At 39.8% G+C, this 11,965-nt stretch overlaps 1 protein-coding gene across 1 annotated transcript in view; it reads right to left on the bottom strand.

Moving 5' to 3' along the window:
* Positions 1-2,384: 2,384 nt before the first annotated feature.
* The window catches only part of LOC107687767 (low-density lipoprotein receptor class A domain-containing protein 3-like), a 74,586-nt gene continuing 65,005 nt past the window's right edge, over positions 2,385-11,965 (bottom strand). The window contains exons 9-11 of the mRNA XM_016485222.1: positions 7,927-8,156; positions 7,772-7,848; positions 2,385-2,559 (exon numbers count right to left, since the gene is read on the bottom strand). Of these exons, the coding sequence (XP_016340708.1) occupies positions 2,385-2,559; positions 7,772-7,848; positions 7,927-8,156 (482 nt within the window). The remainder of the gene's footprint in view (positions 2,560-7,771; positions 7,849-7,926; positions 8,157-11,965) is intronic.

Genomic DNA, 11,965 nt, shown 5'->3' with positions numbered 1-11,965 from the left:
AGTAGTAAGTGTGAATGTGGGCTATAGACCTTATGTAGCTCCACCCCATTTCAGCACTGCACTCGCTGTCTTCTGTCTTCCGTTTTGTATTTCCACATCGTAAATGTAAGGTTGTACAAATGTATGAATGAATTGGTCGTTTTAAAACCTTCCCGGTCAGCTGACATTTGACATCTGCTTCAAACATTTCAATATACTTTGGTTAACTGTACAATAAGTAAATCCACTTCACCAACTAATTACTCTTCAACAGCGAAGTTATAGAGCTCCCGCAATAACAAATTTTCAAAGACAAAATTCTAAAGATAGCTGCGCCTCTTTTTCTGCCGCATAAGGTCTATACAAAGGTGTAAATCATAGATGGCTTTAACAAACAAAGAGTGTACAGAAACAGAAAGGAGATTCTTGTTTCTTCATATTAAATCATTGCATAAAAAGTAGTTTAAAAAAGGTTTGGCTACAAAGGTTTGGTTAAAGGGAGAAAACCATAGATATACAGCCCTTGTAGGGATCCTCCAAACTTTACACTTTCATCCCATCCCATTTGTATATGACTTACTTTCTTCAGATGAAAATGCAAATAAAAATTTTCAGAAAAAATACAATAAAAAATCCATCGCACTGCATGCCATGCAAAGTGTACGGGACGTCCAAAGATGATGCTACATGAAGTGAACGTGGTAACCTATATGACTCCAGTTGATGAATCAATGTCTTCAACTTCTTAAGTGAAATGATAGGTGTGTGTAAGCAAAATACTTGCGTTATATGGACTAAAAATCTTTGTGTTTATATGAAGAAACAAAGTCATATACAACTGGAACATTAAGGTGAGTAAGCAATAAGAGAATTTTCATTTTTGGGTGAACTATCCCTTTAAAGAGCAAGATGTGATGCAGAGGCCAGAAACATGCAGACAGAATACACAATCATGTGTTGCACTAATGATGAGTACAGCATTGAAAAGGCCACTTTTTGTGTAGTTTATTCAATGTCCCTGTCAGTAACATGCAGTAAAATGCAAAAATGTATTAGTATTTTTCAAGTTGAAATAAAATTGTGTGGTAAAAAGTACTGTTTTTTTCTTCAGATAACATTCAGAAATGTACTAGTCAGTTTAAATTGTACTTGAGTACAAATCCCAACTGTACTTAAGTACAGTAATCAAGTAAAACTACTCAAGTATTTTACACCCCTGCAAAATGTATAAATATATATTTTTATTTATTTATTTAAAGGATGTTAGTGTGTTTAAATGGGATTGCAATGTTTGAAAAATCGTTTGCAAAATAATGTATTTTGGATTACAACATTTTTAAACGTTACCATTGTGGTGTACAGTATGTTTGTTGGGGTGAACTACTGGGTAATTGATATTAATCAAAATCTGGTGTAAGTTGTATTGTTACATGTCCTAAAGCTTGTGTTTAAAGAGAGTTTGTGATTAGGTAGCAGTTTGGTGCTCTATGATCAAAGATCATACTTTGCCTAAAACTTTGAAAACCACAGGTCTTTAGCATAACCTAAAATGTTTGTACCAAAACAAATTTCTCAATGTGTGCAAAATTTTTTTTAAATTAAGTTCATCATCACATAACTCTGACCTCCTGGTGTTGTGTCATGTGCATGTGTACGTAGACACATTTATTAAGCTATAATGATCGGGGTGTGTAGAAAGACTGGGTGAGAGAAGTCAAATGTGTGCAACACACTGGAGCAGGGACAGAAGAGCATACCAACAGCTGAATAGTCACAATGTATAACAACCGGTTCCAGTGCTGTGAAGAGCATAATGCAGAATTAGAGCATAAAATGCTTTAAGTATTTAGCCTACTTCAAGCATGTTCATAATCATACAGCCATGACACAGACGCATTCTGCAGCAGCCCTCATCACAAAAAAAACCAAATTACATCAAACTCAGAGGGAATACAAACACTGAATTCTATGTAAACGATGTAAATAGTAAAACAACTGTCCCCACACTTTAGGTAGATCTTGAAAATGATTAAACACGTCTCTTTTACTCAAACTGCCACTCACAAGAATGAGTTTTGACACCTTTAGGTCACTAGTGGTAAAAGTCTATGCTCATAGCATTACTGTGGTTAAGAGTAACAGTTGTACATTTGCAGCAATACTAAAAAGCTCATTCTGGATAAGTACAATCTAATGATTTTTTCGCTGTCAATGGCATTGGTTATGATAAAGAGTAATGCAGTTAATTGGCCACCTGATTATGGCACTAACATGCTCCTACACATACTTGGTGAGTCTGCAAACATCTACATCATCAATGCTTTTCTTCCTGAGCACTCTAGTGATTTGCATAATGTACATGCAGTCCATGTCTTCTGAATTTACAGTTGTGGCTGCTGAGACTCTTACTCTGCACAACTGGAGTCAGTGTTGGTGTTGTTGGTCCAGGTTTGAGATAATACAGCTCTGGATGATTCTGTGAATTCAACTGGGTCCTCATATACAGGTGGTTCTCTCTCAGACTGAACTGCAGTGTCTGGAGGGTAAGGAGGAGGTGGTAGATCAAACCATGCGGGTCGGCTGTGAAAAAAGTAAAAAGGATAAGCTTCAAAGCATTTAGTTTATTAAAATCACTGAACTATATAAAAAAATCAATAAGACTATCCAAACACCTTCCTCAGTTGTAAAACAGGAAGTAACTCTGGCAAATATATCCACGAAAGTCACATGATCAACAGACCTGTGACTACTGGTGACTACTGGTTTAAATGTGTAATATGTTTGCCAAAGTAGATGGTATTGCTCGCTGCTCATGGTGGTGTCCCTCTTCCTCTCAGGGTGGAGCACCCAGATCTCTCCATGCAGCATCGTGGAATTGTTTCTAGCACAGCATTATAAGGCGTGAGACAGATGATGTCTCAATCCCCCTCCTCTATTCAATGAGGGACGCTCCAATTTCACCTGAATCGCTTCCTTTACTTCTCTTTCAAACCACCTGTCTTCTCTGTCCAGAATTCTCACCTCATGATGGTGAAAGGTGTGATTCTTTTGTTGTAGATGCCTGAAGACTACTGAATCCTGCCCAGAAGAGTTTGCACGTCTATGCTGAGCCATGCGTTGATAAAGTGGCTTTTTTGTTTCTCCTATATATAAGTCTTCACACTCCTCACTGCACTTAACAGCATATACTGCACTTAACAGCATATACAACATATACAACTCTTTGGTGTCTGGACAGAAAAGACAGGTGGTTTGAAAGAGGCGTAAAGGAAGTGATTCAGGTGAAATTGGAGCGCCCCTCATTGAATTGAGGAGGGGGATTGAGATATCATCTGTCTCATGCCTATAATGCTGTGCTAGAAACAATGCCACTACGCTGCATGGAGAGATCTGGGTGCTCCAACCTGAGAGGAAGAGGGACACCACCATGAGCAGCGAGCAATACCATCTACTTTGGCAAACATATTACACGTTTAAACCAGTAGTCACCAGTAGTCACAGGTCTGTTAATCATGTGACTTTCGTGGATATATTTGCCAGAGTTACTTCCTGTTTTACAACTGAGGAAGGTGTTTGGATAGACACCGAAACGTCTTGTTGATTTTTTTATATAGCCCAGTGATTTTAATAAACTAATTTTTTTATCTTCTTTATTACCTGGATGATTTAGTTATGAATTTACACAGACTTCAAAACATTAGATATTTGATTATGGTTACAGGACAGTGCAAGTTAATAGTAATCTGGTGAAAGCAGTGGGCTGATGGGCCTGAGACATTTACAAATTTAGAAAAAAATTGTATATCTATCCATCTGTCTGTCTGTACAGAGGCTACAGACGCTGTCTTCATTAGTTTGTAGTCTTAACAGTTGTGTATAATTAATTATTAGACAGAATTGTTAAACAAAGAAAGTAAACAGTGAATGAAAAAGTATTATAGTGTTTGCCTTTATTTTATTAGCAACAGAAAGGCAAATGCAATAATACATTCTCATATAGCTCATCCAGCTCATGTCCAGTTAGCAGACTTACCACAGTGTAGAGTACATTGCTGGTTAGAGTGTTCATTGTGTTTACTTTTTGCTACCTTTTTATTCATGCTTTTAACAATTTCTTTAAAAGTACTATATTAATTACATAATATAATTACAGAATCTGTATGTGAGAGTTTGTTATATAAATCTGTAACACTTTATAATAAACATGAACAAACATTAACAAACATTATATAATGTTTAACAGATTATTAGTTGATATATATTCACATAGCTAGAACTATGAGATAATGTTCTTGTTAATGTTTACTAATGAACTAAACATTACCTAATGATTAACATATGATTATTTAATGTAAATTGAAACGCTTACAAATGTCAGTAAACTTTCAGTTCATATGATCTTCATTTGTCAGTCTTTTAATTATTTGTTCATGTTTTTGCAGTACCCTATCAAAAGTGGAAACTATTCATCATTTGCAAATGTTTATAAATGTTTACTAATCATTAATACCTTTATGAACAGTCATCTCAATGGCAAAAAGTGTCCCGAAAGACCTGAATTTACCCTATTCACACATCTTTACTAATCATTTATTAATAATTTGTTCATGTTTTTGCAGTAGCCAATCTGTTGAAACTATTCATCATTTGTAAATGTTTATAAATGTTTACTAATCATTTAGTATCTTAATGGGTATTGGACTTTTAGCTAATGTAACAAGGTTTGTGTAAAGGGTGGCTGGTTAAGTTTAGCTAAATGCCTGCTAAAGACATAACAGATTGTAATTTTGGTGCAAAAAAAAAAAGAAGTTTTTATTGCCCCAACACTCACATTAGTATACTACTCTTCAGTATGTCATTAAACAGGATATTCATTGAATCATAAATAAACAGGAGAAAACAAATCATTTTTTAAAAGAAAATACTTGTTCATTTATCAAACTATATAATACAAACAGATTGAACCGTGTTCCCTTATAACAGAGGTTCTCAACCTTTTGGAACTAAAGCCCCCCCAAGCCTCCCCTATCATGTGGCATATAATAAAGCATTATTTTACGTGTAAAACATGTTGCATTTAATTGGTTCGTTGCATTCTACAAGCATTCGCATACTATCCGCACTAAATAATATTCAATACTATTTAGGGCGGATATTATGCAAATATCCGCAGGGCGCGTCTGCGTCTCGTTACCTATGGCATCGTTAACTCAATCAGTGGGATACCTGTGCTTGCTTCTTTTTACAAAGAAGAGCAATTCGCAGTTCAATGTTGGAGAGCGCAAGCCTCAGGTCATCCTCCACCTGGAGCCGATTTCGGTACTTTGTTTTCAAAGCCGTCAATTTTGAAAACCCGGCCTCGCACAGATAAGTTGAGGCGAACGGAAGAAGTAATTTTATGGCGGCGTCAGATAACTGAGGATATTCAGGCATCACGCTCAACCAAAATGACGGCAGAGAGGAAGAGCTGTAGCGGTGTCACAATCTAGTGTCGCTCTTTAATTCGACTAACTGCTTCCCCATGTCAGCTGGAAAGTCTTTTCCTGGGCAACTGAAGGGACCTCTTACCCAAGCAAATGAACTGAAATCCTCAGTGAAATAACGGCCGAATTGTTGTTTTAGTCCCTCAACATGTTGCGCGACTGTGTTAATCAAAGGAGAGATATTTATCCATGTCTCTGGCACACAGTCGGCGAAGTTGGGAAACATGTCAACATTTTTATTAATCAGCCGATCACGCCAAAGATCCAGTTTGCCAACGAATGCACTGACTTTGTCTGAAAGGAGCAATATGTTGGCATCTCTCCTGGCATCGATTTGTTCAGCGAATTCAACCTGTCGAAAATGTCTACAAGGTACGACAACTGCGCTAACCACAGGGGTCATCCAGGTACCGCGCAAGGTCGGACTTCACATTAACAAGAAATGTCTTCACCTCTGAACGCAATTCGTAGAGGCGATGTAAAACCCGACCTCTGGAGAGCCAGCGAACCTCAGTGTGAAAAAGGAGCTGCTCGTGTTCGGCTCCCATTTCCTGAAAAAGCAAGGAAAACAAGCATGCATTTAATGGCCGTGCTTTAATGAAACTGACAATTTGCACTGCCTGCTTTAAAACGGCCTCAAGAGACTCAAGGCATTTGTTTTGATGCGAGAGATTCACGATTAATCATACAGTGGGTCCACTTGGCTAAAGGGGCTAAATTCTGGACTCGAGTGACAAGACTGCTAATCCTCACATGACGTTAGCTAGCAATTGCTCTTTAACGTTGCTTGCCATGTCAGATATGCGGCGGATAACGGTGTCGTTAGAAAGGGGATGTCACTAATCTGCTGAGCGAAATTATCTCCAAACATGGCCTGACAAATATCTTTGGCAGCAGGTAAGATTAGCGCCTCGGCAATTGTTTGAGGTTTTCCTACTTTAGCAACTCGTTTGGAGACGTAGTAGGACGCTTCTAGACACCTGTTGGACACTGATGTGTGTTTGCCGATGTTGTGTTTCTGCTGTTCAAAGCCAGATAACTTTGATTTGAAAAAATCTAAGGATTTGTCTTTGAGTGTCGGGTGTTTCGTTTCTAAATGGCGCTTCAGCTTGCATGGCTTCATGCTGTCATTTGCCAGCAGATCTGCGCATATGACACACTGGGGCAGCGGCTCAGCATCTGTCCCAGCCACCGTAAAGCCAAACTGAAGATACATAATGTCGTACTTTCGTGTTTTACACTTCTTAGGGGTAGGAGCTGACGACGCATCGTTGTCACAACTTCTTTTCGTACGTGTGATGAACTTATCCATAAACTTCCCAAAATCCGTTCCGCTGCTAGTCACTGACGCTCTGAAACGTGTCTGCACTGACAGCTGGATAAAAGGCAGGCTAAGCGCCGCCTCTCCCCATCACCAAAAAAAAAAAAAAGAAGCAGAGGAAGAGGAACGGGGGGTTTTTTTTTTTTTTTCAAGCAGACCAGGGTTTTTTTCCAAGCCGAGCGGGGTTTTTCCATTTTTCCATTTGTGTATATTCTACTTAAAACGCAATAAAATGCAAAAAATACGATTACCCAACTAATGCTTTGTCTCTGTTTTTTCTTGAAAACCATTTGCGCCCCCCTTCCGATCTCTCCGGCGCACCCCCCCTGTTGAGAACCACTGCCTTATAATAATCAAATTGACCCCTGAACACTTTTGACCCTTTAACCAAACTTTAAACCTACCCATACAACCAAACCGGTCCCTAACCTTACCCGTATCACACCTCAGTAGCAGCAAAAGTGTTGTGCATTAACACAAGCTTTTAATCATTTTATAACATCTGTTAAAATCATCTGTAGATTTTCAATAAGTGCTTGATCGGAATTGAAAGTTTAATGACATTTGTTAGCATTTTAACTTACATGAAATTATGATTTGTTTGAACATTATCTAATGTTTAATAAGTTTACTAGCAAACATTAACAAGCACATTATCTCACGTTTCTAACTCTTTCAATATATATTAACTAATGATCCAATAAGCATTATATAATGTTTGTTAATGATTTATTAATGGAAGTTATTATAAAGTGTTACCTATAAATCTGTTTATTTCTAATTTAGTAAATATCATGTGAAATAAACATACATTTCATTGCAGCATGTGTTATTTACTAACTTTAAATTAAATAGTGATATCCTATATTTCAGCTTTATATTGGCCATTGGCCACCCTGCTCTGTAAGATATTGGCATTGGCCATCAAAAAAAAAAAAAATCCACATACTAAGACCACTAGTCTTAGCATTTGTATTTGTAAGCATACCCGACATCCAGTACAGCCTGCGAGTATGATGGTGGCAAGTCTATCGTAGTTCTAGGATATTGTGAAAGAGAGAGCAACTGGAGACTTTGTACTGAGCTGAATGGTTCTGATGAGGATGAACACTGGAGTGAAAGGTCATGGTCTCCAGGATGGACATGTCCTCTGTCCAGTATGACAAGCCGGGACAGTAGGAGTGGTTGGTGACAGGCACCTCCGTAGACCCCCTGTGGCAGCAAGACACTTCGCTTTCTCTGATGGTGCAGGACACGGGCCAGCAATGCCACAACCAGGACAAAGGTGATGGCACTGCCAATAACTGCATATGTGATACTGGGGTAATAGCATAGTCTATAGTCCAGTGTCACAAAGTCCTGTCCAGGGGATTCTGGGAGGAATAGGGAACAATATTAGGTTGTTTAGATAATACTGACATAGATAACTGGGTTAATTATTTTTCTCACCCAAAGGTTTTAATATGACATAAAATGTGGAAAAAAATTGACATTATTTTAATTAGAATTAATTTTATATATATATATATATATATATAAGCTGCACCCACTGTAAATACAAACTAAACAGTAAAGTGATATACACTGCCAGGCCAAAAACAAATAAAGGGTCACCATATGGATTTAAATAAGCAAATACTTAAAATTTTAGGATCTAATAATTATTTAAGTGATTAATGTGTTTCTGCAGCCTGATCTTATTGTTTATACGTAGGTATTAGTATGTATCTTTTACAAGTACAAAACGTACATTTTTGTACATTTTTATTGATGCTGAAACGTACTATTTGAACGTATTTCAAAGTATAAAATGCAAAAATTTCAATGTATTTTTAGCTAAAAAACTTAAAATATTTACAAATAATTTATATCATTAAGATAATTGTATCAATGCATTTTTATAATTTTATCGATAAGCGATTTAGATTTTTAGACCTCTTAACCTACCCCTAAACCTACACCTAACCATTTTATAGCAGATATAAAACGATATAAAAAGTAAATAACCGAAATATGCAGGGAAATTAAATTTTTTTGAACAATATAGCATTAAAAAGATCCCACTCCCACCTCTAAACCTAACCATGACAACTTCTTAAAAATTTGTAACGTTACAGTATAAATAAAAACCTGACAGACAAATAAATGCAATCACAATAATTTATTTCTTGCAAAAATGTCAAAAGCAGTACCAATAGTTCAAATGACGATGCGTCGCAGTCGCAGTCATTTCCAACGGGATACAAGTTTTGTGTGAAGTGCACAGCAGAATTTAAGTTGGACTCAGAGGAAGACCGCGAGGGTTTAGGGTGCAATTTGGGACAGGGCCAATGAAGGTTCGATTTTCCTGCCGTAAAACATGTCATAAAGCTTTTCCAAATCGCACCCAGAGGTCTTCCTCTGAGTCCACACTTTCATGATGTAATGGCGCTTTGATTTTCGGGTAGAAGTCTGCTGCGGAGCTCGCCTCAGTGTGGGCTCGACAGAAGTGCGCATCTAGGGTGCATAGTGGCCGCAAAGGGGGCGCTCGCGAGCACCCTTCTGAAAGCTAAAATGATGAATGGGACACCCTACATTCTCTTGGACTGTTAAGACGCGTGCACGTGGCTGCCATTGTAAGTCCGCAAGACTGCAAGTGCACATGAAGTGTGCCATTTGGGACAGGGCCAGCTTTAGTATTGATGCTTACAGTCGCTCCTCAGGATGGAGATGAAGATCGCTTAATAAAGGCTTGGGATTAGGACTGTTCCTCGTATTCGTATGGATTCCGAAGATTTGGATTGATTACACACATTGATAGCACACAAATAAAATTGATCCTTTTGTAATTATGTTGTGTTTTTTGGTGTATTTTATGGTTCTGTTGTCAGTCACAGCATGTTGGAGAAAATGCCTTTTGTGACCCATGGCAAACAAAATAAATATCATATAATAAGTAATGGTTAAACGACTGCAGAAATGTTATTCATTTTAAGGGTTTAAAGTATAGCATTGTTTATCATTATGTATTCTTCAAAACAAGTTGGCAGCAGAAATCACACAGAACAGAACAAAATGTTATTGTCAACTGCTAAGGTGAGCGAGGAACGAGGAACGTGGAGACGAGGGATACTCACAATCAATGGTTTTTAATGAACACACCAAGGGGAACACAGAGCTGGCTGGAGACACGTAGCACAAAGACGTTTAACACTCGACGCTAGACATGGGAACACACGGGCTAAAGTACTTGACTAAACGAGGAAATGACGACACACACCTGGACTCAATGAAACACAATGGGAACAGGAACAGGAAGGAAACCAAATATGGGCATGTAACACACGAGAGAAAACAGGTCATGGGGAGCAAAACACAACAGACAGTCCATCTTCCTGATATATCGCCCCCCTCCTGGAAGGCCGAGGAAACAACAGAAGGACGGACAGGTGGGAACTTGTGAGGAGGCTCAGGAGGAGGCCGGACACCCGGGAGAGGGCCAGCAGACAGAGTCCAGGGCGGATCAGGCAGAGGGAGGAGCCAAGGAGGAAACAGGAGGAGCCAGGGCAGATCAGACGGAGGGAGGAGCCAGGGAGATGACAGGAGGGACTTGGAGCATGCGGCGCCAGGTGGGACCCAGGCCACAGCCATAATGGCGACCCACGGTAGAGCTGATGGAGGGAGGAGCCATGGAGGAGGAAGGGCTGACGACTCCAGAGGGCCAACCAACGGCGGCGGAGCAGGTGACGGAGGAGCCCGAGGCGGAGACGGAGAGCTGACGGGCGGAACTCCTCTCCATGCTCTCACTGTCCACGGCTTTCTCCGTCGTGGTGGTCATTGTAGCCGGCTCTCGCACCTCGTCTGATGATCCGTGAGGCTCTGGCTCCATGGCAATCCTCAGCTCTGTCGCACTCCAAGGCGATGGCTCGTTGGTCGCAACGGGCTCGGGCTCTCCGTCAACGGTGGGCTCTGGCTTGCACTCCGCGCAGCGGGGAGATGGTGGGCTGGGCACTGGTTCTGGCTGTGTTCTGGATCGAAGGTAGACACTCTCTATGGACACTGGATGATTGCCTCTCTCCAGCACAGTCCGGTGGTGTCTGGGAGGTCGACGGGGCGGTAGTAGTTGGCCCCGATCCAGAACAGTGAGTTCAGCACAGCATCATCGAACGCCGTTAAAACGGCGAGCTGGCTGAACTCCACAGCATACTCCAAGAGTGAAAGGTCCTTGCGGGCAAGGGAGGTAAACTTTGCTGTGAGGGAATCCATGAGGAACATGGGGAAAACAGAAAACAAACACTGTAAAAACACAGAAACTAAAACGGAGGGGAAACACGCAGTTAAACTGTTTGTCGGTCGAGTGTTCTGTCACAACTGCTATTGTGAGGAGCGAGGAATGAGGAACGAGGAGATGAGGGATACTCACAATCAATGGTTTTTAATGAACACACCAAGGGGAACACAGAGCTGTCTGGAGACACACGTAGCTCAAAGACGTTTAACACTCGACGCTAGACATGGGAACACGCAGTGCTAAAGTACTTGACTAAACGTGGGGATGACGAGGACTCAATGAAACACCTGGACTCAATGAAACACAATAGGAACAGGAACAGGAAGGAAACCAAATATGGGCATGTCACACACGAGGGAAAACTAGGTCATGGGGAGCAAAACACAACAGACAGTCCATCTTCCTGACAGTTATCATTTCATATTAAGTAAATGAGTAAACTTCATTTAATAATGCAATTGAAAACAATGTAATTGATATGACAACTGAATTCAAAGCAACATAAAATGTTAATGCTGCGATTTCCATATTCATAAGGATTCATTTGTAAGACTGTATACTTACGTTCAAACATAAATAATTTACATTTTAGGTGTCATTAATTCTCATGAGATCACATTGGTTTCTGGCTTGTTGAATGTTTGGCAACAATTATTTTAACCCTAACTGATGCAGTGCATAGCTTTTCATTTCTCAAACAACCAAGTTAGAAGATGTACCTATGGCCATATTTCCCGGATGACAATGCCAGGATTCATCAGGCTCAAATTGTGAGAAATTGGCGACCACAGAGTCCTGACCTTAATGTCATTGAAAGTCTTTGGGATGACCTGGAGTTGACTTTACACTGCCTGCCCAAAAAAGAGTTGCACACTCTAATATTTAACTGGAGTGCCATTAGCTTTGATAAGA

The sequence above is a fragment of the Sinocyclocheilus anshuiensis genome, unplaced genomic scaffold (genome assembly GCF_001515605.1).
Source record: "Sinocyclocheilus anshuiensis isolate Anshui unplaced genomic scaffold, SAMN03320099.WGS_v1.1 scaffold445, whole genome shotgun sequence".
Lineage (NCBI taxonomy): Eukaryota > Metazoa > Chordata > Actinopteri > Cypriniformes > Cyprinidae > Sinocyclocheilus > Sinocyclocheilus anshuiensis.
Note: the sequence above shows the minus strand (reverse complement) of the source record. Positions and strands in the feature narration are given on the sequence as shown.